This window comes from Alternaria ventricosa, assembly GCF_023758065.1.
Source record: "Alternaria ventricosa strain BMP 2768 chromosome Unknown scaffold_17, whole genome shotgun sequence".
Lineage (NCBI taxonomy): Eukaryota > Fungi > Ascomycota > Dothideomycetes > Pleosporales > Pleosporaceae > Alternaria > Alternaria ventricosa.
The window spans coordinates 41,276-66,289 of record NW_026055697.1 but is presented as its reverse complement, the minus strand read 5'-3'; the positions used below and the strand labels follow the sequence as shown (position 1 = coordinate 66,289).

At 52.7% G+C, this 25,014-nt stretch overlaps 11 protein-coding genes across 11 annotated transcripts; 5 read left to right on the top strand and 6 right to left on the bottom strand.

Moving 5' to 3' along the window:
- Window positions 1–251: 251 nt before the first annotated feature.
- J4E93_008478 (uncharacterized protein) lies at window positions 252–1,272 on the bottom strand (the record flags this gene model as incomplete). The annotated part of the gene is made up of 2 exons (XM_049346377.1): window positions 252–551; window positions 601–1,272. The coding sequence occupies 2 exons, from the start codon at window positions 1,270–1,272 to the stop codon at window positions 252–254; spliced, it is 972 nt and encodes a 323-aa protein (XP_049196267.1).
- A 1,884-nt stretch (window positions 1,273–3,156) lies between these two features.
- On the bottom strand, window positions 3,157–7,723 carry J4E93_008477 (uncharacterized protein; the record flags this gene model as incomplete). The annotated part of the gene is made up of 3 exons (XM_049346376.1): window positions 3,157–3,636; window positions 3,687–7,234; window positions 7,285–7,723. 3 exons carry the CDS (start codon window positions 7,721–7,723, stop codon window positions 3,157–3,159), a joined length of 4,467 nt encoding a protein of 1,488 aa, XP_049196266.1.
- A 500-nt stretch (window positions 7,724–8,223) lies between these two features.
- On the top strand, window positions 8,224–9,562 carry J4E93_008476 (uncharacterized protein; the record flags this gene model as incomplete). The annotated part of the gene is made up of 3 exons (XM_049346375.1): window positions 8,224–8,466; window positions 8,514–9,118; window positions 9,166–9,562. 3 exons carry the CDS (start codon window positions 8,224–8,226, stop codon window positions 9,560–9,562), a joined length of 1,245 nt encoding a protein of 414 aa, XP_049196265.1.
- Window positions 9,563–9,908: 346 nt separating this feature from the next.
- J4E93_008475 (uncharacterized protein) lies at window positions 9,909–11,785 on the top strand (the record flags this gene model as incomplete). Its single annotated transcript, XM_049346374.1, has 4 exons — window positions 9,909–10,517; window positions 10,959–11,112; window positions 11,159–11,506; window positions 11,565–11,785. The coding sequence occupies 4 exons, from the start codon at window positions 9,909–9,911 to the stop codon at window positions 11,783–11,785; spliced, it is 1,332 nt and encodes a 443-aa protein (XP_049196264.1).
- A 231-nt stretch (window positions 11,786–12,016) lies between these two features.
- J4E93_008474 (uncharacterized protein) lies at window positions 12,017–13,372 on the bottom strand (the record flags this gene model as incomplete). Its single annotated transcript, XM_049346373.1, has 1 exon — window positions 12,017–13,372. The coding sequence occupies one exon, from the start codon at window positions 13,370–13,372 to the stop codon at window positions 12,017–12,019; it is 1,356 nt and encodes a 451-aa protein (XP_049196263.1).
- A 2,129-nt stretch (window positions 13,373–15,501) lies between these two features.
- Window positions 15,502–16,557, top strand: J4E93_008473 (uncharacterized protein; the record flags this gene model as incomplete). The annotated part of the gene is made up of 1 exon (XM_049346372.1): window positions 15,502–16,557. The coding sequence occupies one exon, from the start codon at window positions 15,502–15,504 to the stop codon at window positions 16,555–16,557; it is 1,056 nt and encodes a 351-aa protein (XP_049196262.1).
- A 262-nt stretch (window positions 16,558–16,819) lies between these two features.
- Window positions 16,820–17,284, top strand: J4E93_008472 (uncharacterized protein; the record flags this gene model as incomplete). The annotated part of the gene is made up of 2 exons (XM_049346371.1): window positions 16,820–17,103; window positions 17,158–17,284. 2 exons carry the CDS (start codon window positions 16,820–16,822, stop codon window positions 17,282–17,284), a joined length of 411 nt encoding a protein of 136 aa, XP_049196261.1.
- A 178-nt stretch (window positions 17,285–17,462) lies between these two features.
- J4E93_008471 (uncharacterized protein) lies at window positions 17,463–18,655 on the bottom strand (the record flags this gene model as incomplete). Its single annotated transcript, XM_049346370.1, has 2 exons — window positions 17,463–18,024; window positions 18,417–18,655. The coding sequence occupies 2 exons, from the start codon at window positions 18,653–18,655 to the stop codon at window positions 17,463–17,465; spliced, it is 801 nt and encodes a 266-aa protein (XP_049196260.1).
- Window positions 18,656–19,158: 503 nt separating this feature from the next.
- J4E93_008470 (uncharacterized protein) lies at window positions 19,159–19,887 on the bottom strand (the record flags this gene model as incomplete). Its single annotated transcript, XM_049346369.1, has 1 exon — window positions 19,159–19,887. The coding sequence occupies one exon, from the start codon at window positions 19,885–19,887 to the stop codon at window positions 19,159–19,161; it is 729 nt and encodes a 242-aa protein (XP_049196259.1).
- A 734-nt stretch (window positions 19,888–20,621) lies between these two features.
- J4E93_008469 (uncharacterized protein) lies at window positions 20,622–22,579 on the bottom strand (the record flags this gene model as incomplete). Its single annotated transcript, XM_049346368.1, has 5 exons — window positions 20,622–20,857; window positions 20,909–21,173; window positions 21,222–22,403; window positions 22,455–22,486; window positions 22,555–22,579. The coding sequence occupies 5 exons, from the start codon at window positions 22,577–22,579 to the stop codon at window positions 20,622–20,624; spliced, it is 1,740 nt and encodes a 579-aa protein (XP_049196258.1).
- Window positions 22,580–22,902: 323 nt separating this feature from the next.
- On the top strand, window positions 22,903–24,177 carry J4E93_008468 (uncharacterized protein; the record flags this gene model as incomplete). Its single annotated transcript, XM_049346367.1, has 2 exons — window positions 22,903–22,994; window positions 23,049–24,177. The coding sequence occupies 2 exons, from the start codon at window positions 22,903–22,905 to the stop codon at window positions 24,175–24,177; spliced, it is 1,221 nt and encodes a 406-aa protein (XP_049196257.1).
- Window positions 24,178–25,014: the final 837 nt, after the last annotated feature.

Genomic DNA, 25,014 nt, shown 5'->3' with positions numbered 1-25,014 from the left:
AGTCGCAGCATCGGGGTGAAGATACATCTTCAGACAGGATAGGAACAATGGGGTCGTTGGCTGCCTCTGCCGCAACTGATGCCATGTCTCGGCTGAGTCGGCCTCCCAGATGGCCTGATCGCATGGCATGTTGGAACGGAGTTCAAAAGCGGACATGCAAAGTGACTGGCAGAAAAGCACTGCGTGTTGCGTATCCCACATGAAGCATAGGAACGCTAGCCTGCGCACTTTGAGCTAGGTGCCGTGAGGGTTCAGTTGATGAATACATACCTCTTCTTTTGCTCTGCTTCGCACCATGTCCGCCAGTCATCTTCAAGATCATCCGTGGCTTCTTCCGGTGTTGGTGGCCGGATACTTTGGCAATCGCTCCGCCGAATGAGGTTGATGAGTAAGCCGTGGAAGAGATGCGACATGTCGTGTTGCTTTTGTCCGGCTCTGCTTTTGCCAAAGCACTCGACCAATAGGATAGTTTGAAGGACCCAGAGATCTGGCTTCGCCGAAAAACCGGCATTGGCAAAGATCTGTGGCCGCAGCACGTCATGGATGCATACCTAGTTCGAGTCAGTCGGAGCTTGAAGACCACATGGCGTATTTACTTACTGCGAGCTGGTGTGCGTCTTTCTCTCCATATGTTGCGCCTAGTAGCAAGACTGATACAAGGAGAAGTGTATCGACCTCTGACGGGTCAAACGTAGACATATGTATCAATGGATACGTGGTGTTGAAACGCGTGAAGAACAAATCGCAGTATGTTTGCAAGCATGATAACGAGAGCAGCGGGTGGTCGCGCATGACTATACTGCCGTCTGGTACAGTAGGCTGTACGATGTCAATGAGGTCAAGTAGCTGCTGACGAGCTAGCTCATCAATGATCGGTAGGCTTCGCGATGGCTGCAGCAAAGACAGTGGTCGCTCAACGTCGAGGAAAGCATTGTTGTCTGTCGTTGGTCCGGAGGGCTCGTGATTAGACGGCGAACCAGCTGTTTTGTGCGCTTTATCGATTGGCGGCGTGATCAATTGCGCAGTTGGTGAGTGGTGGTTTTGGTCATGAAGAGACTTATTTGGCTGGGACGGAAGTGAGCCAAACTGGCCGACCGTCGATAGCGAACCTTCCATATCCACCTGTTCCAGTTGGAAATCTAAACCCTGAATCGATTCAGAGACCGTATTGTTTTCAAAGGGTAAGGCAGAGAATGGGTCCTCTATGATCGGTTGTTGAACCTGATCGTTCCGCGTCCAGTCCATATCAAAAAGCCAATTGTAGTTGCTCATGGTTGTAAAGGGCGCATTAAAGGAACTCGCTGTATCTGGATTGAATATCTCGTCAAATGGCGCATTGTCGTAAACCGCAGAGGTAAATGGCTCGGTTGATGACTGCGTAGTATTGGCGGACCAGAAGCGCTGATCTGTAGGTGAGTATGAACTAGATGAAGGAATGCTATTTGGATCGAGGTTTGTTTGGGGGTAGTTAATTCCTATACCGGAGTCTCTATCGTCCAATGAATGGGGTAGGGATGGCCCATTCGATGTCGGTGGTGATATAGGAAGGCCCTGATGTGTTGCGAACTCGGCGAAGTCTGGCATCGACTGCAAGAGGTCCTCGGTTTGCGATAGCGACAGCGACCCGGTTCCCTGACCGTCTTTAGATAAATTGGGCTTCTTCGTGACTATCTTGCCTTCGGAATCTTTCCACATTCGCTTTCGGGTATTGAGCACTCCACAACCCTCGGCGCCGGCTTCTTCGTCTTTTTGCCGATGGCGACTGATGTGCCTCTCTGCGCAAACAGGTTAGCGGTCACGATCAATACTAGAGCAAAGACGCGATGCAATACATGCGAGGTCCAACAAGCAGGAATCTAGATGCGGTATATGATGGGAGGGTCTTCCATCTTGTAGCACGAAAAGAGCGCGGCACCTTTGATGGCATGCAGTTCCGTGCGTCTCAGCGAAGAGCAGCTCATGCACAAAAACAGCCATACATTCTCGAAGCCAAGGAAAGAATGCATCATTCTTACCAAGAAGATCTCTCCGCTTAAAGTGAGCCCTGCATCGATCACACGTGTATTCTCCCGTCGAATGATTCAGCAAATGCCTTTGCAGATGCTCGGCTCTGGTGAAAGACCGCCCACACCCGTCATTCGTGCAGACAAACTTCTTGCCCTCATTCTTGCTCAAGTTCCTTCTCTTGCGCCCGCGGGTCCCTGAGCTCGCACTGTCGACAGTAGTGGATGCCATAGCGCAGATTCTGAGAGATTATTTCGATGATCTGATCAAAGGATGGGGGCACTGGAGATGAAATGGGGTGAAGGGAGGCTCAAGACTCCGCTTCCCGGAGTGCTATACGATATCGCGTCGGATAGAGGCCATGCTTATCGGAGTCGACAAGTCCGACTATCGCGGCCGAGTGTGGAGTTGAGTCGTGCCGCTAGTGGGCGGGGTTGCGCGTGGTGGCGTAGCTTTGGGAACGCATTTCCAAGAGTGGGGGTGAGGTTTCCCAACGCCATCAACATCCATCGTCAAACGCGTTCATTCCATCTTTATTTTCGTGTGTGGACCTGGCAAACGGGCAGCAGGCACGTAGGCTGTGGTTGACGATGCTGCTCGATTGTCGGGCGCGTCAGCAGCTAGGTGCGGAGAATTTGCGGCTATCTCCGCCGCGCGTGGTTCGCATGGCGATACCTAGGTAGACCATGGTGGCCTCATGTGGAGCTGCTGTCATATTGGAGGACACGGGAGTTCTAGGAACCTGTTCAGGCAAGCTGCATTGATGCAAGGGATGCGGTTGGTGTTGGTAGCTGCTCTATCATGGCCCGACGCGACTTACTTGACACACTGCCGCGCGACCATTAGTCATGCCACCGCTGAGGTCATCGCTACCGGCTTCGCTTTCCGATAAGCTGCACGATAGGCATTTCTCAACCGACGGCACTGTAATGAAAGCCCTGGGAGAAGAATGAGAGTATTTACTGTAGGAGTTGTTGGGTGAGCGACAGCATTGCTACATCAAATTGTGTTCTCACTGAAGTCGAGCACGCATTTATCGGACGCGTCATACCTCGAAACGTACTGAGCAAGGGAAGCGCCGTGCATTAATGGATACGTATGTGATACGAAATGATGAATGAAAGTGTTGAACGCGTTTTCCCATGTCCATAATCATGTCACTGCAACCAAGAAACTCGTCTCACCCTCTTTCTTTACCGTTCTTGCCCGGTCAACAAGGTCATCTCCAACCGCCAACCTGAGCCTCTCACAGGTTGCCGGACTGTCCAAATTCCATCCCTGGTCATTCTTCCCGTTCATCTTCCTCGCCGCCAACACCGCCTCTCTCAGCGCGAAGAAGACCGTTGATCCCAGGAAGAGCGGTGGCTCACCAATACCCTTGGAACTTTGAACACTCCTCAGATGGTTCCACGACAACGGGTTGCCGTCGTTATCGTGACGAAGCATACTGGCGTTGAAGACCTGTGGGATATCGCTGAAGCCGGGAATCTTGTATGTACCAGGGCCCCGAGTGAAGAGCTGGCCGTTTCGAGTCCAGAGTGTCTCTTCGATCGTGAAAAGACCTTGGCCTTGGATAAAGGCGCCTTCGATCTGTCCGTAGTCTATCGCTGGGTTGATGGAGTTGCCGACATCCTGAAGCTTCGTTAGTATGTTGAAATGGATGCATGTGCAGTAGCGCTTACCATCATGATGTCGGAGCGTAGCACAGTGTGGTCGCCAGTAAGTAGATCAAGTTCGACTTCAGAACAACACGCTCCTTGGGTCCAGTAGTAGTACATGGGCTTGACGGTTTCCAAATTTGTGTCGCCCCAGGTGTACCCGACCTTTGGCATCTTCCAAAAGCCGTTCGCAGCAAGGTTGACACGATCGACATAAGCGGCATGAGCGAGCGCTTTCAGTGGCGCATCTTTTCCTAGCTTCTCGCGATACGGTCTTAAGCGTTCGTTTATCTGATCGCATGCATTCTTGACAGCCATGCCGTTCAGATCGGATCCAGATGACGCAGCGGTAGGGGATGCGTTCGCAATCTGGTATGTCTGACTATCCTGGGTGTAGATGGCATCGAGCGGGGTACCAAGCTCTTGCGCTGCTATCTGACACATCTTCGTGTAGAGACCTTGACCCATCTCTGTTCCTCCATGATGTAGTAGCACGCTACCGTCATGGTAGATCTTGATGTAAGCGCCAGCTTGATTGAGATGTAGGGCTGTCGCAAAGCTAAGACCAAACTTTGAAGGAACGAGGCAGATACCTCGCTTTCTCCACCGGTTCTTTGAGTTGAAGACTTTGATGGCAGCTTTCCGATTCTCGTAGTCGGCAGACTTGCTCAGCTGGTGCAAAAGCATCGGAACGTGCCAATCCTCGTCGATCTTTTGGAAGAATGGGGTGTGTTGTCCAGGCTTGTACAGGTTCTTCAATCGTAGGTCGTCGACATCCATGCCCAGACCTTCTGAGATGTTGTACATGACGGTTTCGGAAAAGTACATGCCTTGAGGCGCTCCGAATCCTCGGTAGGCAGTGTTGCTGTGGATATTGGTCCTGCACACGTGACCACGTAGGAACACATTTGGACACTCATAAGAGTTGTCAAAGTGCGTCAGACATCGATCCATGACTGCCCCGCTCATGTCTTGAGAGAAGCCAGCGTTGTTGTAGACATCAGCTTCAAGCGCGATGAGCTTGCCTTCTTTCGAAACACCGACTTTCCAACGAGCCTGGAAAGGATGTCTCTGGCCGCTGAGCAGCATGTCTTCATCGCGGTTCAGCATGATGCGCACTGGTCGCTTTTCCTTCCTAGCAGCTATCGCTGTGTATACGGCGAACGGCACACTGCGAGACTCCTTACCACCGAAACCGCCTCCCATGCGCTTCACGCGGGCATTGACGCGGTTGCTTGGCACACCCAACACCGAGCTAACAAACTCCTGAGTTTCCATGGTGTTCTGTGTCGACGACCAGACCTCCATAGCCCCGTCTTCCCCGGAAGGTATAGAAAGCGCTGCATTCGTCTCGAGGTAGAAGTGCTCCTGCCCACCTAGCCGGCTTACACCTTCGAATATCTTGTCGCATTGGGCGAAGGCGTTGTCCATCTTGTCATCGATTGCAAGGCCCTTCCTCAGATTCTTTCCATGTGCAAAGTAGCTTTCTGCTGCGATAGCTTCGTCGATAGTGAGGATGGGGGGTAGTTCTTCATATTCGACCTTCACAGCCCGCGCAGCCGCTTGAGCTTCCAAAGCTGATTCCGCATAGATCATACCAATGACCTGACCGTGACACAGAACCTTGTCTTCAGCAAAGAAAGCTTCGTCCTTTTTGATCGAGCCCCAGATGTTGACATCCGAGGGTATGCTGTGCCGATCGATGTAGCCAACAACCCCAGGCAGCTCAAGCGCTCGCTCCCAATCGATGCTCAGGATTTTAGCGTGGGCCTTTGTCGACATGACGAGTCCACCGAATAGCTCACGATCTAGTCGTGGCATATCGTCGATGTACTCCGCCTCGCCAGTGCACTGTTTCAAAGCAGATAGATGCGCCACCTGCTTACCTACTACGCGCTGCTCGTAGGGATTGTAATCATCGCGAGCACCACTGGAGATCTCCCGGTGGATCTCATCAATCACCTGCTCGTCAACGTTGCCAAGACCAAACTCAGCAGCAGATTCGTGCCAGAACCGAAAGAAAAGAGACAGGGTAAGCGTTTTCCGGTAATCTGCCATGCCACCTGGAACACCGTATGGAAGATCGTAATCCTGTAACAACGCCGTGAGAGCAGCATCAAGGGTTTCCGAATGAAACCAGGGCTTACCCAAGAGGGCAGTCTGGGTTTTGGGTGACTCCTTCGTCATAGGCGCCATGCCGCCGTATACGATCGAAGCATCCTCCACTAGGCCGTCAGGATTTAAACGCACTCGGAACGCAGCCGTGACGATTGCGATGTCGTCGTCTTTGCGCTTGGCTTGCTTGTAAGCCTTGAGAACCTCTCGTGATCCTTCCGGAGGTAGAGGGATTCGAATTCGATGTAGCGTTGCATCAGGCGGGAGTGATGTGGTTCTGTAAGCGATGAAGAAACTTGACAACGGGAGATCAACGCTGCCATCTTTCTTGTTCACAGCTTCGAGGGTAGCACCAGCCACAAGCAGCACAGGGTTGGCGTCGGAGATTGGCGATGCTGTTGCAATGTTGCCAGCTAATGATGCAACGTTACGAATCTGACGACCCGCGAAATATCGCAATTGTTTGCGAAGGGCCTCTAGCACCATCGCACGCTTTCCGAGCATTGTGTAAACCTTTTTACAGATCTCCTCAAGCTCAGTGAGCGGGGTATTCGCCGCAACGACGAGTTCTTTGGCTGTCTCAAGCTCAGCATGCTTTGGCATCCGCGTTTGCTTTAGTTCTGGTATATCTGAGATGTAGACTGAAACAGCAAAGTCGGAGTTCTTGAATCGGACTTCCACTTGAACTTCACTGGCACCGCCGATGAGCTTGGCTGAGGGGTATGCATCTTTCAAATGCACAAGTTGCTCGAGCTTTGTAGGACGAAACCAGATCTTCTTGTCGTTACCGTAACATAGCGGCTGCGGCTCATACTTCCATAACGCAGGAGGGAAGATGAGCTCGGTATCAGGAACATATTCAGAGAACTCGATCTTCGGGACACCCTTCTCTGATGTCGCCGCCGGTGCCTCGAATGTGGATGTGACAGTCTTAGATTCGGCAGCCGCACCATGCTCTTTACTCTTCAGCGGTTTCGCGTAGTCTGCGCCGCTAATCTCGAGATCCGGTTGCGGCTGTGCTTTTGCATCCAGAACGGCAGTGATGTGCTCGTCTTCTGACGCCGATGTTGGCTCCGTTGGAGGTGACGAGGTATCTGACTTGGTGTCTGTTGAGCTGCTGTCGGACGGGCTATCCCTACAGCAGCCACCCGGTCGCCCGCAGGAGACCTTGGAAGGACCTGCACAGCCATTGCGAGTCAGATCAATGACATCTTTCTCGAACTTCTCGGCGTCGGCAGTTGTTGGCTCGTCTTCTTCTGCCAATTGACCTTTCAGATCCTCGGTGACGAATGTCTTTGCAGCTTGAAGTATCGGCTTGTAACCTGTACAGCGGCACAAGTTGCCGTCCAAGTGGCCCTCCATCTCGATCTCTCGAGCGCTGAGGTGGAACTTCTTCGTCTCAGGGTTGTACGCGTTGCGCACCACTGCGTACAGACTCATCACGATACCAGGCGTACCTATTAAGATAGTCAGTATGAATGCAGGAAATGACGTCTGGTTGACTTACAGAAGCCACACTGGCTGCCGTGCAACTTCGCGATCCTCTCTTGCAGAGGATGCGGTCTGCCAACATTGCCGATGCCTTCCACGGTGATGACATGCTTGCCATCGATACCAACTAGAGGGAATAGGCACGCGTTTACTGATAGATGCTTGATTGCCTTCTTTTCAGACTGCCAATCTGCAACCTGCAGAACAACAGTGCATGCGCCGCATCCACCCTCGCCACACCCTAGCTTCGTGCCTTTGAGGTCCGGCTGAGCGCGGATGTAGTCCAGCAGAGTCCAGTGCGGGTTTGGATTGGTGATGATTGTTTTCCTTCCGTTAATCCACGTTGTTATGTCCGGTGTTCTGAATGTCGTCTCGATGAGAGGTGTAAGGGCTTCGGTAGCGGAAAGGCCCCGCGGCGGATCTGCACTGCTTTTCGGCGGAATCGGCAGAGACATGACGGGTGTCAAACTCAAGCAGACAGGTAATGAGGCCGAAGCGATAGAGAACGCGATGTTCTCTTCATAATATCCTTACGCAACACCCGTTTCCGCAGTATTCACACCTTTCTCACGTAATGCTATCGCTGATTGGTCTGTTGGCGCGAGACGACTGTTCCGATAATAGACGATTTCGCCTTTCCGATGGCCGGGCCCGCAGTACCCCACTCTTGGACCACAGCGCAACAGCGTCGTACAGATGGCTGTTCGTTCGTACTCCGCAAACACCAGCCTCGTCATACGCTTGGCTGCATCTGTCCCTCCCCCATTTCTGTATCTGCAAACACCACTCCCCAACATGGGATCTGCGGCGATGGCGACCACCGTTTCTGGCACTAGCGCCAGGTACATAGGAGACCCTGAGCAGCAGCCATGTAGCTGTTACAAATCTTCTGTGGCAGCAACGACTTCATTCTCTCCTTTTCGCAGTCATCAGTGCAAGTGCGATACCGACAAATATGCCGAAAGCAGATAGCCCGACAGGCTTCAAGCCACTCAAAGAGACTGCGCTCTTCTCGCCGTTCAAACTCGGCTCTCTGGATCTCGAGCACAGAATAGTGCAGGCGCCATTGACACGCATGCGAGCAACCAAAGAAGAAGATGGAGTGTTCGTACCGAAAGAGCTACACGTTGAGTATTACAGCCAACGCGCAAGCAAGGGCGGATTGCAATTGACAGAGGCCACTGACATTGCCAAATACGTGGGTAGTGCGCGACCAGTCGAAGCAAACGTGCTGACTTGTACTAGGCCAGCGGATACCCAGGTGTACCGGGTGTATTCTCGGACTCCCAGATTGCCGGCTGGAAGAAGGTCACGGATGCTGTCCACGCAAAAGGCGGATACATCTTCTGCCAGCTGTGGCATACTGGACGTGCTAGTCCACCGTCCTTCCGGGCCGGAGCGCCAACGGTCAGCTCAAGCGACGTGCCTATGGAAGGTAGTTGGCTTGACGGTGTCGCGTGCGCCGATCATCCACCTAAGCCATTGACTGTTGAAGAAATCGAAGGGTTGACAAAGACCTGGGCAGAAGCCGCGAAGAAGGCGGTTGGGGCCGGTTTTGACGGTATCGAGATCCACGGCGCGAATGGGTACTTGCTTGATCAGTTCCTACACGACAATGTCAACAAGAGAACGGACCAGTATGGTGGGTCAATCGAAGGTCGCAGTCGCTTTCCGCTTGAAGTCATCCAAGCCTGCTCCAAAGCCATTGGTGCTGACAGAGTTGGCATCCGTCTCAGCCCATACAACTATTTCCAGAACACCAAGGATAGCAATCCCAACGATCACTGGGAGTACCTATGCGAGAAGATCGCGTCGCTTCCGCAGGGTGAGAGGCCGGCATATGTCCACATGTGAGTTGAACCACTTGGGTCCCCAGGCTGATGCTGATGATAGCCAGGGTCGAACCGCGCTTCGATGAAGTCCTCGACGAGCAAGCCAAGATGGACGCTCTGGCCGCTTACACCACACAAGGAGGCAAGGGCGTGGAGGCGGAGGCGACGGTCAAGGTCAAGGGCAACACACTCGTCAACTTCCGAAACATCTTAAAGAAGGGTGGCGTGAAGTTCATTGCGGCTGGTGGGTTCAATAGAGACAATGCCGCGCCGAAGGTAGAGTCCGGAGATGCTGACTTCGTCATATTCGGTCGGTGGTTCATAGCGAACCCGGATCTGCCCAAGCGCCTCGCTGAGGGCCTAGAGCTGAATCAGTATGATCGCAATACCTTCTATGGCGCTGATCCGCCGCAAAAGGGATACACAGATTATCCTTTCCATGTACAGACGGTGGCTGCTTAAGGAGGACTTGAGGCTCGATGCATCAGCGGCGCTGGCAAAATAGCTGTGTTATTTTATTGTTGGAAAAATTAAGGTGCAGACGATTTGACCGCGTCCAAAAGTGAGTCTCGTATATACTGTTGAGTGTCGATGTCGTGATCAAGTGTCGCCAAGATGCGCGTCGCGGCGAACGCGAAACCGACGCGTCGGCGGAGCAGCCGGGTGGGGTCAAACTTGGTTTTTAGCGGCAACCGGAGCGACCTCGGGAGCTTGACCGCCGGGGCCCGCCTTCGTGCGATCCATCCCATCCTCTCCAGGCACATACGTCTCTACAACGACCCATACTTCGAAAGTCCCATCAATCACCATGGTTAAGGCGACGGACCGCGAACGGCCGACCACAAGGAGCCTTGCCAGAGGCGGCGTTAGCCTGTCAGAATCCCTCCCGCTTTCGAAGGACACATCGACAAACAAGGGAGATTACATCAGTACACTACCGGACGAGATACTACTGAGAATCCTGGAATACCTCCCCGATATTGTGCACCCAACGAGTAAATTTACAGTGACAGACCTCGAAGGCGACGCAATCCGGCCCCGACGGCCGATTCTCGACTATGCATCGGTAGCTCTGACATGCCGCTCTCTTAACCGCGCCGCCACAACCATGATGTATAGAAAGTATGATCATTGCTACGATACCGAACCATCAACCCGATTCATCAGGAGTCTGATCACCAACCCTGCGCTAGGTGCGTTGGTAAAAGAGATGAAAGAGGTTGGCCAGGTATCTGTCGGAGACGAGCACATGAGCTCTCACATCCGCAGCTTTCAAGACATACAGATGATTTGCTCTAAGATTGAGAGTCTCGGCATTCCTAACGAAGAATATGCTACACTTTTCCGCAAAGGTGAAGACGCATTCAGTGCTTTGGAGTCAGCCTTGATCCTGTGGCTCACGCCCAACATCGAGACCGTCGCCCTGAATTGTTGTCCAGGAGCAGCACGTGCCGAAGGAGAGAATCGGAGTTGGGTCCAGCGCCAGCCACAGGCGGCGTTATTACCTCTTTTCTCCGCAAGCCTAGGGATACCTTATGGTCGTGTGCACCAGTTCACAAGGCTGAAAAGACTGAGTATCCGAATGCAAGGATTGCACATCAATTGGCTAGCGCCCATCCTTCGGCTAGACTCTCTACGGGAAGTAGTCCTGTCAGACCACGATTATCTTGAACCCAGTCTCAGCGACCCCCCTTTTTCCTGGGGATGTCCCCCGAAGAGGTCCAAGGTCGAAAAAATACGACTGGAAAACTTCGAGTGTGATCTTGAATTGTTGGAAAATCTTATTGGCTCATGCAAGGCACTTACATCCTTCTCTTGGGGGTCGTCAACATATGCCACAGGCAATACTCAGTGGCAGTGGTCTGAGGCTAAGGCCTTGTTGGAGACGCTACAACCCGGACTTCAAGCTCTGGAGTTGTGCGAACGCCGTGAATACAGCGATACGAGGTTGGGTACACTCCAAAAGTTTGCCAGTCTGCGGTATCTTGCTGTACCGTTTGAACTCTTGATTAGTATGCAATACCCGTCATTGATCTGTAACTTGCTGACCCACGCTAGGTCCTTTCGACAAGCCGGAAGAGCGAAGTCTCGACAAGCTTCTGCCAATGGGTCTGGAAACACTCGTACTCAGCAAAGGCTGGGACTCTTGCGGCGGGCGAGGCGTGTTTGACTTGCGGTATGAACGACCTCAATGCGATCCACATGTCCAAAGCCTACTTGATGCATGTCAGAGTGGCAGCATTCGTCTTCAGAAATTTGGCATCATAATGTATGTGCTGGGCGAGAATCATGACGTCTCAGAGACGGAGATTGACGCACACTTCAACTTCCACGAATATGCCATCCAGTGCAGACAATGCGGGATTCACTTTGACTTTGTCATCAAGGTTCGCACTTGTGGAGATAGTAAGGCCAACCCCACAACTGGCATGTCTCGTTCCGGGTACTGACTATAAGTGTACAGTTCTACCAGCTTTTATTGAAGCATGGCCTACAGCGAACGAAGAGATTGCGAATGAGTACAAGCAGCACCTCTATTGTCCAGATGGCTGGGAATCGAATAGCTGGCAACCGTGTGGCCACCAACTACAGGGTATCTCGAAACCCGCTTTCTTCGATACATACGACGATGCGTATGATCTTGATCACAGAACTTCTGTCCTCAAAGAGCGCGATGATGACTGACTGTAAGTATACCAATCTGAATGCCTGTATATGGGGTGGAAGCGATGGCATAGCGACCTCGTTGCAGAGAAGAAAGCCTCTTTGTCTTTGCTGCCTAATCAACACCTAGTACAATCACAACGCGTTACTGTTGAACTACGAAATTGGGGTTTTTCTAGCCGGCTACCACCGCATCGTCGAACGATCTGACCCTACGTCACGATAGCTCCCTACTGCACATCCACACCCAGCCTACGCTGATGAATGTAACCTCTCGAACTCCTCCACAATCTCTTCCGCAAGAAAGATATCCGCTCCATTCGTGAAACCACTGGCCAGAAAGCGCCACAACCGGCGCGCGAGAACCAATGCTGGGGAGTACGCCTCTTTCAGGAAGCCCTCGCCCACAACGCTTTCAAAAGCGCGCTTAGCCTCCAACAAATCCGCCTCCTCCGGTTCGACCAACGCACCGCCTTCCTCGCCTCTTTCGCCAACATTGCCACTCCATAGGAAGAACGGCGCGCGCGTGCTCATGAAAGCCGGCGCAAATAGCGCGAAATCCCAGCCTACGATTCCAGTGATCGCTATTTCTGACTTCGAAGTGATAGAGGCGAGAAGATTGCGTGCATTGAAGTCGCCATGGTAGAAGTGGAACGGTGAAGAATCCGGAATGAGGCCGGACTCATGTAATGTCTCAATCACTTTGGCGATCCTAACCCAGACTTCTTTGCCACCAGGTTGTTTCGCAGCAGTCGAATAAGAACGCTGGCGAGCACAGAGATCGAGCAAGAAGTCTTTTGTGCTTTGTGGCTCTGAACGTGCGACGTTGAAGTTTACTTGGTTGGTGGTGTTTCTGAAACGGGGGATGGGTATCGGCTCCGTGCTGACGAAATCGTTCTTGAGATCGTAGGTCGTGTTGCGAACGCCGATGAGACCAGGGCACTTGTTCCGTATCTTCCTTACATCTAACAAGACGGCGGACATGGCTCGCACGGCACTGAGTCGCTGGGCTTGGTTCAACGTTGGCCAGAGGGCGTCCAGGCGTTGGCCAGGCAGCCGCTTTTGGAGCATGTATGATCGACCTAGCGCGTTATCTGCGGTCGCATCAAATGTGACAATCTTGGGGACCGGATATTCGAGCTTCATGCCCAGATACGCTAGCATGGCAGCTTGATGGTGCATGCTTTGATCAGGATTGTGTGGTATGCGAAGAACAAGACGCTTTCGCTTGTTTTGACGTGTCGGCCGACCTGTAAGACATGGCTGAAGTAGTTCGAAAATCCTCTGAGTCGTGTACCATGGCGCTTTAGGCGGGATCTTGCAAAGCGTGACGCTGAGGAAGCGGTTGTTTTCTCCGTCTTGCATGCGTTCAATCTTCACGTCTCGGGCGCAATAACCAGGAAATAGATCGAGGATGAGCTGTGAAGCCTTGTGCTTAAGAGTTTCGAAGGGCTCATCTTCAGGTCCGCGTTTGACTTCTGGCGGTAGCGGGACATCTTTCCGCAAGTCTTCTTCAATGCCTTCATCATCGCTAATGACGGACACCGCATCAGCTTCAGTCTGGTCGCCCACGGCGTGCTTGTTGGTCAAGGGCTCGGCAGACGCCATATTTTACACTTGTTGGAGGCGTGTCGATAGTAAATTCGGCGAATTCCGACTCGCGCACCGCGAATATTGACGGAGAGGGATGGTGTTGTCAGATTTTGAGTGAAGCTCTAACGGGCATACATTGTAAATGAAATAAATATTGGTTTCTTTGTTTTAGCTTACATGGTGTGAGACCTGAACTCTCTGTTTGTCGCACATGCAAATGTTATACAGTCACCTAGACATAGTGAAGAAGGCGGTCTTGCTGATGTCTTGTAGTCGTGGTCGTTGTCTCAATCATCTGAAGACATGGACCCGTACTGACCCCATAATGCTCGTTTTCACGTGGACTCCAGACGTCACACGTTCGAATTCGGGACTGTAGAAGGGCATCGTGCCCAGGTGGTTTCTCCGAAATCGTCTGCCACCGAGAGCTTGGGCTATGACGACTGCCAAGACGCTAGACGTCATCTCCGCTTCGGCCCATGTCTCCCGAGATCTCAACACCAACAATCTTCACGATGCAACAGCTGCAGTTCAATATAGCCATTGTTCTTCATCGCCACATTATCGGCAGCTTGTGAAATTTGTTGATCTATTTATATTGGTATCCAGAATTCAACGCCATGCTTCACATACCCGCAGACGCAGCGCCTGGAAGTGCTACGCTAAAACGCCTCGTGGTGCAGTCGTGGCGCTGCCCAACTCACGCCTTCAAAGATTCTATCAAGCTACATATGACTTGTCATTGAGCGACTATAACAGATTTTTGCACGGTCACTCTAACCGCAGGCGTGACTTCAGCGCAATCTTGGGCTTGCTTACCGGTAAGCAGAATACACAGTACCTAAGATCCTTGTCATCTGCGCGAAGCAACTCACATTCAACTTCTACACACATACTCTGGCTAGCTGATTTTCTATGTCTTTAAAAAAGCTTACAGTGTCTATGAGGGCAAGTGCGCTAAAGGCCCTGGATGAGGCGTTGTATGGCTCCGAACACGGTTTCGGGGAACGAACACTATCCCTGGAGATGAGGTCTCGCACCTCCGGATTCTCCATCAAGCTGCCACTTATCTGTCGATACGAAGACAACAAACCAACACTCTTACTCGACAAAGTGACGAAACATGTATGGGATCTCCTCTGCGGTCATGTCGAAGAGGAGCGCATCATCAAGATCAAACTCGATGATGGCGCCGAAACCTATGACGCAAGGCTCTCGATACCCGGCCGCGAACCGCTTGAACGTAAAAGGGCCGAAGTGAATCTTCAGTGGCAAGAGTACGAAGAAGCGAAGCAGGTGCTGAAAAAAGGTCTTGAGTGGATAAAGGAGAAACTTGCATGATGGGAAGAAATATCTCCGCGCTGATAAGACTGCAATATCTTTTGTGAGATCCGCGATTACTTTATTTGGACCCTGTAATGCTAACTTATTATGATGCAACTTCCGGTCACACGATCTTGTGCATGACAACCCCGGCCCTTTCTGAGAGATATAACAACCGGTAGCATTAGGCCAAGCGCATGAGACAATGGCATGAGGTGGGTTGTATGTTGAAGACGGCGCGCGTGTTCAGCTTGGCGGTCAACGCAAAGGGAGATATCTGAGATGTTGACATAACAACACGACCAGGTCTAGAAGCATAGAAAGATTCCAACCGATTCTAAATCCCGACACGTCAACGGGAGCTAGATTAGCGTTGCGCAAACGCCTTCCTCCTTGGGCTTTCCACGTGTCGCGGCAGATCGATGATACACGTTACGGGACTGGCCCCAGATTGACGTCTTCACCGCGAGCCTCGTCCGAGAGTTTTGCAGTCTTGTCGCCTCAGACCCATACCCTTATCGGACCGGTGAGGGCGGGTTTAACGGATATGTTGTGCACGCACCGCTTGAGGCTCAAAAACGTCGTCAAAGTGGGTCCGATGCCGTCGGCGTAGATCGGCGAAAGAGCAAAACACTAGGATAACGAAACGGCAACCTCATACCGTCTCTTGATGTATTACAAATGCTGGAAAACTTCTAGAAAACGTGTATAGGTATAAGACTGACGAGAAGCAGCTGAAGGTTCTGCACCTCATCAAACAATCCTAAACTCTCTCACAACAACTCATCACTCTCCCTCTTCAGTAACGTCACCAAACAATCATGTCTTCCTCACCAGACTTCAAGGGATGGGTCGCCCATGACCCCTCCGCCGCCGACGGTAACATGCAATGGGGTGACTACACCCCCAAGAAGTTCGAGTCTACCGACATCGAGATGGAGATCAGCCACTGCGGTGTCTGCGGCTCCGACATCCACACTCTCCGCTCCGGCTGGGGCCCCTCAGACTACCCTCTCGTCGTCGGTCACGAGATCATCGGAAAGGTCACCCGTGTAGGAGACGATGTCAAGGACCTCAAGGTCGGTGACCGCGTTGGTGTTGGTGCTCAGAGCGACTGCTGCGAGGGCTGCAGGCCCTGCAAGACCAAGCAGGAGAGCAACTGCAACAACTTCGTCATGACCTACAACGCCAAGTACAGCACTGGCGACAAGGCCATGGGTGGTTACGCAAAGAACTGGCGCGGACCTGCCGCTTTCGCCATTCCCATTCCCGAGGGTCTTCCTTCAGAGTTCGCCGCTCCCCTCATGTGCGGTGGTGTAACTGTCTACAACCCTCTCGTCTCCTACGGTGCCGGCCCAGGAAAGCGCGTCGGTGTCGTCGGTATCGGTGGTCTCGGTCACTTCGCCCTCCTCTTCGCGAAGGCTCTCGGATGCGACGAGGTCGTTGCCATCTCCCGTTCCTCCAGCAAGAAGGCCGACGCTCTCGAGCTCGGTGCTGACAAGTTCATCGCTACCGGCGAGGACCCCGACTGGATGAACAAGAACGCCGCCGGCCTCGACATCATCATCTCCACCATCTCCGGTGGTTTCCCTCTCGACCAGTACCTCAACCTCCTCGACGTCAACGGTACTTTCGTTCAGCTCGGTGCTCCCGACGACCCATTGCCCTCTTTCTCCCCCATGGGCCTCATCTTCAAGAACTTGAAGATTGCTGGTAGCTTGATCGGTACCAGGCAGCACATCCGCGACATGTTGGAGTTGGCCAAGAAGACCAACCTCAAGGCTTGGGTCCAGGTCAGGCCTATGTCTGAGGCCAACGATGTCATCGTTGACTTCGAGAAGGGCCTTCCCAGGTACCGCTACGTTCTCAAGAACTAGGTGTTTATGATTAGATGAGACGATACCCTTTAGTTGTAGTTTGTGTAGTATAGACGAATTGAGCCTTACCTTCTCACCAATTATGCCACAGTCGCAAAAACCAGTGATACAAACTGCACGTCATGGGCCTTCTTTGTTCATATTTGCGGTTGATTAGTCGCTAACAAACACTGCGCGACTATAAAAGCGACACATTTGCGAAGCTCATTACCCTGCCACAGAAACCGCTCATTATAACGGCTATGAAATTTGCTTGCCAATAATGATCTCGATCTTCTGCTGCTCAAATATCCAGGGATATAGGAACCGTTATCTGTCCCACGAATCCAAGTTCGAGATCTTCATGGACTGGGCAGGCTACCCCAAAGCAACCGACACTGGTACTGCGCCGTCAGCGGCCAACATTAAATTCGCAGTTCAAGTTGTCAAGCAAACCAACTGGGGCCCGCTGGAAAGCAAGAGATATTTCGTTACCGGTTTCGATGGCACATTCGCTGAGGTGACTGAGCAATGGCTCATTGATGCGGACTTTGAGAAGCTGAACACGTGAGTGCAGCGAGGATAATGGATCGGGAACATTTGTAACTAATCGCACTCTAGGTACAAGAACTTCAAGTGTGCGGCTCACGACAAGTTCTTCGAAGCCAACGTCTACCAGAAGAACCCAGTGAATGCGCACACTTGGCGTACCAACATCGCGAGACCTGCAGCTCAGATAGATTTGTGAGGACAAGCAACCGGCAGTGAGATGAATTCAAGGTGACACACAACATAATTGTTCTTTATCGTAAGCCATTTGCTTGTGTGTACGAGTAGTTAGTGTTCTGTACTGTAGTCCTTGTTGCAGGGTCGTGACTTCTTGCAAGATACCACACAGAACGTCTTCTACGTCTAGTGGGGCAAGGTCACGCCAATTCCCATTCCGGTTTATCCTGGCGCAACCAATCAAGGTAATACCTTGCCCACTTCTCTGCACACTCTAGACGTTCCAAGTAGCCCAATTCCGGTACCAGAAACTCGCAGTCCTGCTCCCGGCACTTGCACGATGAGCTGAAGTATTCCTGGCACAGCCTCTGATCCAGGTAGCAGTCCTCTGTCTCGTGGACTTCGATTACGTATCGGATGCAAATGATTTCTAGATGCTCACACCTCTCTACGAGGTATACGATGGCCTGGATCAGAGCTTCCGTGGACTTTGGGGCAACGCCACGAAGGCCACGGCGCTTTCGTGAACTCCAGGTCACGGAGCCTTGGAGGTAAGGTTGTATCCGGAACTGGGTGAGAAAGGGACAATGATCTGCGATGTAACGTACTGAATGCGCCTGACGGACTAGTATGGAGCGGGGTGATACTTTGGCCATGCGATGAGGGTTATCGGTGGAATACGTATGACCGCATTTCTCAGTGAGAGTGACCTTGGTCAGATTGGCGAATTGCTCATCCTTGAGGTGCATGCGATAGAAGCCCCTAAAAGGTCAGGCTCGGATACCGGTGACATGAGTATTGTCGCAAGCTTACTTCGGTCGATCGTTGCCGTACCTGTGTCCTTGTTGTGGGACACTGAAATGAACAGCCTTGCTGCTAACTTGGAAACCGAACACTACGTCGATGCTGTGGAAAATCGTATCCCAAAGTTCGCGTCGAATGCCTTTAGAGACGAATAGAAGTCCGGACCACCAACCGAATAGCTGTAGAGCTTTAGTGACGTACGACTTGCTCTCGTGTGATTTACCTCTTCCACGCAATTCCACCTTGATTGAATTGGTAAACGAGTAGTCGCATGTGTGATATCATAAAAACCCTCTGGGAACAAATCCCACCTTGGGAAGAGGATACATTGTAAGGTCGTGCGTACACACATTCCACCTTGCTTCGTGGCAATAGGCTCCCATACTTTGCCGCCGATGGGGAAGCCGAGCCATCCATATATCTCTTGACGAATCTCCAACGGAAGTTGCTCGAACGGCGACAACAGTGGACGAGTATATGCGCGGCCGGTACCCTGTGTGCGTCTAGACGGTACGGCCAAGTCTTCGACAGCATCGAGATATCTTCGAATCGGCACGACGGGGTAGTCAGTATTCATACCGGTGGCCATGGCTATAGACCTGAGCTCGCGGTTGAGCGTGTGCGTGCGTAGAACTGGTGAATGTCGGGACTTTGTAAGGGGTTAACTCAAACACAAAGGCGAAAATACCCAACCAAGAATGTAAGTGCCAGTTAAAGTGAGCTCTACACGTCAGTGACTGCAGCTCATGTAGTCAAAAAGCTGATTCATTGTATCACCGCCCTAAAAGCTCTCTGTAATCCCAGCCTTAATCCCCTCCAACTTCGCTGTCAACTCTTTCCAAACCCTCTCTTGATCTCTCTTCCCCTCTTCACTCCGCACGTACGGGCTCGGTTCAGTAATCTCACAGTCAAGGAGATATTTCCCATGCGTCTCAACCCCCGATATACCAGCGTGCGTGAGAGTCCTCGATCCGACTTCCGTTTTCCGCGCAAGCAGTAAGCGTGCAAATGCGAGGGCAATGCCATTTTCGCGACCAAATTCGCTTTTAAACGGTCAGAATAAGACAGGCCAGAAAACGGAGTACTTTAGACTTACGAATGGCAGAATCCAGGGTTGACAAGGTTAACGGTGACAGGAATAGCCGATTCAGGGTATCGCTCGCAGAACGCGCGGACAAAGAGTACCTCCAGTAGCTTGCTGACTTGATACCGGTTGTTCAGGCTAACTTCCTTCCCATCAACGACCTTCTCGTTCAATCTCTCAAAAAGCTTCCCCTCAGGCGCATTCCTCTCATCGAAAGTTGCCCACTCATGCACCTCGGAGCTCACAATGGTAAGCGTGGGTCTGGTGTTGAACTTGCTTGCCGTCTCCTTGAGCTTGGGCAACAACGCAAAAGCCAGCAGGAAGGTGGAAACGACGTTCACGGTGATGGTAGACTCGTCTTGTTCGAAAACTTCCCATGCGGCGCGGGTTACGCCGGCGTTGAGAACTGCGATGTCGACTCGGTCGAGTTCTTTGCTCGCGTTCTGGGCGAAATCGAGGACGGATTGGTAGGATGACATGTCGAGTTGCATGACTTTGACTACATTGCTGCGGCCTGTGGTAGATTCGATGTCCTTGCGCGCTGCCTCGCCTTTCTCGATGGAGCGCACGGCGAGGATGACGGTGGAGGCGTTGAGCTGGGTGAAGTGACGTGCGGCTTCCTTCCCAAGACCGACATTAGAGCCAGTGACGATGACAGTCTTGCCAGTTAGGTCGCCGGTGGGCTTGGGAGGTGTGACAAAAAGTTGGGAGTAGAAGAAACGCCTGATGCTCGCCATGATGGTTGTTGGGTTACGATCCTGGGAGGTATTGGTCGGAATAGGTGATGAATCTTTTCGATGTTGAGGGCGCTCCTGCGCTTTTAAGGTCGTGATACCACGGTGGACTTGAAGGTCGCGCTTGACTAAGGCAAGTGCGCACCTTGACGGCACGCGGGGTTTCGCTTTCAATGTCTCCGTCCCGCGCCGGGCGGGTGCATGCTTGGGATATGATATCACCGAGTTCCAGACCTTTCTGGGCAGCATGCTCTGGATTCGCGCCCAAACAAGCTATTGTGGAGTGCGACGAACCACATAGGACCGCGACGGACCAAACTATTCTCTCATCTTCAGTAGCGTCGGGCTTAGCGACGGCAGCTACGGCATTAACACGGAATTAGCTTCTCTTCATCGTACCAACAGTAACATAGTGGTGGATTAAGGCCACCAAATTCTTGTCGGTAAACAGTATTCACATGGCATATTCATCAAGTACAATAACAATGCGGTGTGATATCTAGGCAAGCTTTCTTGAGCGAAATCTAGCACTCTAGCCTAGGTATTCAAGATACAATCACATCCTCGTACATCCTCGTACCATCTCAGCGATGGGCATGCTAACATCCCCTGGAACCAAATTAGTGTACAAATGCTGAGCTTCACTCTCCCTTTTTGGTACTCCCCAACGCGGCAATAATGGTGGGCAACTGCACCAACCCGAAGAAGTCGAACGCGCAACTAAAACAATCTCACATCTACCAGGCATCAACGTCAAAGCCCTCCTCAGAGAACTCTGTTGCGACAACGGTTCTCCGAGAGAACTGACGACCGGCAAGCGCCTTGATAGCCTTTTGCGCAGACTCTGTATCCTTGTACTTGATGTAGATCTTGCCAACACCGAGGTTGACGCGGGCACCGGCGGGGCGAGGAATCTTGGTCTCGATGATGGGTCCGTACTTGCCGCACTCCTCTTCGATGTCTTCCTTGATTTCTGTTCGATGTTAGAAGTGCGCAATGTTTCAAGTGATGTTGCCGAGCTTACCTTCGTATTCATCGTCGTTGAGCAGCTCGTCCGAGGTGACCATGTTCATCAGGCAGATGACACGGCTGTGCTCGTGGTTCTCAGCAGCGCTGGCTCCTGCCAACATTGAGATGGCGCCAACTCCACCGTCGAGACCAGTCGTCTGCTGAAGTCCGACAGTTGCGCGCGAAACCTTGAGGTTACCATCGCCGAGTGGGATGTCGTTGAGACCTTCGATAACGGCGTCGATGACTCCGTTGTCAGCATACTCGCAGAATGCAATACCCTGGGCTGTGTTAGTTCAGTAGGTTCAGTGGGTTAGGAGGATGCCTACGCGGTGCTGATCGGTTCCTGTGTCTTTGACCAAAGTGAAGGCCTTGAGCTTGCCCATGGTCTCGACGAGCTCTCGAATCTGTTCCTCCTCGATGTATGTGGGGATGTTGACGATGCTCAGCTTGTTAGGGCTGTCCTTGACAACAGATGAAACCTCATCGCCAGGCGGGTATGCGTTCTCGTCGGCGGTGGGAGTAATGTAGTCCTTGGGACGGCGGATAGACAGACCCGACCTATCAGGTGCGCCTCCGTCATCGCGCATGGAAATGCCGTTCATAGCGAGCGCGAGGGTCGCGTCTTCGGCTGCCTTGAACTCCAATGCGGCGTACTCCTTGCTGGTAGCAATGTGGGCTGATAGGCAGGGGTCGTTGCCAGAAACTACGTTAAGACCGTTGAGCTGGTTGTTGAAGAACTCCATAATCTCTTGGGAAGTGCAGCCCTGGGGCAGGTTGTGTACATAAAGACGCTTCGACTGCTTCGCGCCAGATGTTGCGAGGGCGGCAGCGGTAGCGGTTCCTGCTGAGGGCGAAATGAAGGCGGCGAGTTTGGACGGATCCATGGGCGCAGCGCGAGGAGCTCCTGGCAGCGGGAACATGCCCGACAGCTTGGCCTGCTCGGCGGTGATGTTTTCGTAGCCTGCAGGCTTGATGTCCCATTGCGTCATGCGACGCTCGCGCTTCTGGATGTTGGTAAAGCTGGTAAGGTCGGGGGTAGCCTCGCGGGGCTTGTTGAAGGGCGGAGACTCCTCTTTTTGCGCACGCATCCTATCACGCCCGCCGCCGAAGCCTCCGTCACGTCCTCCCCGTCCGCCTCTGCGCTCTTCGCCTCCGAATCGGTCGCCGCCCCTTTCGTTGCGGTCTCCGCGTTCCCGTCGGTGGCCACGGTCGTCGTCGCGGTCGCGGTCGCCTCCTCGAGGTCGGTCGCGTCGGGAGTAGGAATCGCCCCAAGCACCGCGCTCGGCACCACGTTCTGCTCCACGCTCGCCCCGGTCATCGCGCCGCTCACGGCGGGCGTATGTGTCTTCGCGCTCGCGCTCACGGTAGTCGCGGCTGGAAGAGTACGTGTCTACCTCGTAGTCGCGGCGGGAGCCTCCGCCGTGGCGTGGGGAGCGAGAACGACGGCGGCGCCTGTCGCCACCACGGTCGCCCCGTTCGCCGCGATCGCGATGGTCATCTCTTGAGGACTGTTCAGTCAGCGTACGCTCGCTTTTGTCGCGACGAGTGTCGACACTCACGTAGTTGCGCGATCCGCTGGATCGGCCACCGTCTGCTTATGTTAGTCTTGATTCTGGGAGCTGTGCACTAGTCAGTACGTGTACTGATAGACTCGCTTACCTCTGGAATAGCTATCGCCGTTCATGGTGGGCGGGTGTGGGTGCTAGGAGCTCTTGCGCCGTCGTGTGTTCAGCCGCGTAAGATGCTGCTGCTGTCGGGAGTGAGATGGCGGGAGAAGCTGCAATTAGCAGATCTGATCAAGAAACAGTGGATGAATCAGCAGCTCGCAACTGTCCCGGCTCTAGGACGCGATGCTTGTGCGGTGGTTGCGGTTGCCGTCGCGGAAAACGTGTGAGAGAAAGTCGGGGCCTGCCTTAGCGCGCCGTTCCCTTGGCGCCTTACCCCTGTCACCGAGGCCAGACCATGATGTATCATTCACTCCTGGCGCAGACCGCGACTATAACGACAATGGCTTTACGCGCTGCTGAGTGGCATAAGTTGCCTACAAGCCTCACTGAGCTATGCATCAACACGACTTTGCGATGTGGACAATCATTCAGGTATCTTTCCGTGCCTCAGTACTCGAGTCGGAACATCTCCTAACGTGCGACCAGATGGCGCAAGTCAGCTGATGACGTGTGGTCAATGGCCCTTCATGGTCGCATACTCTCCCTCCATCAGGACGCCGAGTATCTCCACTACCGCGCGACCTACCCGCCTGTCACCACCGCTCTTCCTACTCCGCCTCCGTCTAAAGCGCCGTCAGTCGCCCCCGAGGAAGACGATACCGCTGCTCTTATAAAGCACTACTTCAACCTCGCGCCCAATCTTGGCCAGCTCTACGAGCAATGGGCTGCCTCCGACGCCAACTTCAAGAAGCGCGCACCCAAATTCACGGGTATCAGGATTCTGCGACAGGATGCTTGGGAGGCCCTTATCGGCTTCATATGCAGTAGCAACAACAACATCAGTCGCATATCAGGCATGGTGCACAATCTCTGCTTGCACTATGGACCACATATAGGCACCATCGACGACATACCCTACCACGACTTTCCCACACCCGATGCCCTCTCAGGCCCTGACGTCGAAGCGCATCTCATGAAGCTTGGTTTTGGATACCGCGCCAAATACATTGCGAAGACTGCGCGAATGGTTTCCGAGGACAAGGGCATGAAGTGGTTGGAAGACCTGAGCAATCCAGAGTGTCCGCAATTTGGCATGGAAGAGAAGCCCGCCGGAGAGATGCTCGAAGGTGGTCGAGAAGGATACCGTCAAGCACACGAGGAGCTTCTTGCGCTCCACGGCGTGGGTCCCAAGGTCGCAGACTGTGTGTGTCTCTTCGGGCTCGGCTGGTCCGAGTCTGTACCCGTCGACACCCATGTCTGGCAGATTGCACAGAAGGACTACAGGTTCGGCAAGGGCAAGCACAGTAGCTTGACCGCCGCCACATACGCTGCGATTGGAAATCTGTTCCGGAAGCTGTGGGGTAAAGAAGCCGGATGGGCGCATTCCGTCTTGTTCACGGCGGACCTAAAGACGTTCTCGGACAGGGTCGTCGCCAAGGTCGAGGTCAAGGAAGAGGAGGTGACGATAAAGAAAGAGGAAGAAGACGTCGTTCTGGAAGAGACAATCAAAAAGGAGGTCATCAAGCGGAAGCGCATAAAGAAGGAGCCTGAGGAGGAACCAACTGTAATAGTGAAAAAAGAGGGCACTCGCAGGAGCAAACGACAGCGAGCTTAGACTAGTCCTGCAATCAACACAGCAACAACCTCACCTCCACGGCTGCCAGTTACTATAGTGTCACGTTCCACGACTCTATCGCTCGAGCAAAAAAAGGTCCTTGCTATTCGGGTTGGTAAAAAGAAGGTCAAAAACAAACAACAGTGGGGAGCAGCCAGTGGTCACGGTGAAGCACGGAGGCACACGCAGGAGTAAACGACAAAGAACATAGACCAGCCCTACAATCAACAAGTCGGTACCCTTATCCTCGTACACCTGGGCAGCTCATTGCTGCCAGTCACCCCAGTGTCGCGTTCGACTATGACAGCACGGTAGCTAAAAAAAAATCCTCTTTTTTGCCATCGACACGCAAAAAAGGGCAAAAACATACAACAGCTAATCATAAGGCTGTCAAGCGGAAGCGTATAAAGAAGGAGCCCGACAAGGAGCAGCAAGTGGTCACGATGAAGCAAGAGGGCACACGTAGGAGCAAGCGACAACGAGCTTAGACTGGCCTTCAATCAAGACTTCAACATCCCCATTCTCGTACAGCTCATAGCTACCAGTCATTAGTATCATGTTCCACGAGTCTACCGCCCTAGCAAAAGTGGTTATTATATTGTAAGCTTTGCGGGGAAGCGTCCTTACAAGGGAAGCTTCTTGCAGGCTTGTCTGTATTTGTCCAGGTATAACTAGATAGAAAGCTCGTCTAGAACCTTGCGGGAGTGAGCTCTGTGACAAGAAGGAAATGGTGTTTCCGTCCACAAGCAGAGAAGATCAGGAACGGATTTGAAGGATTGCCGTCCTGGCGATTTGACGTTCTGACAATCTGACGTTCTGGCGATTTGACGTCCTGGC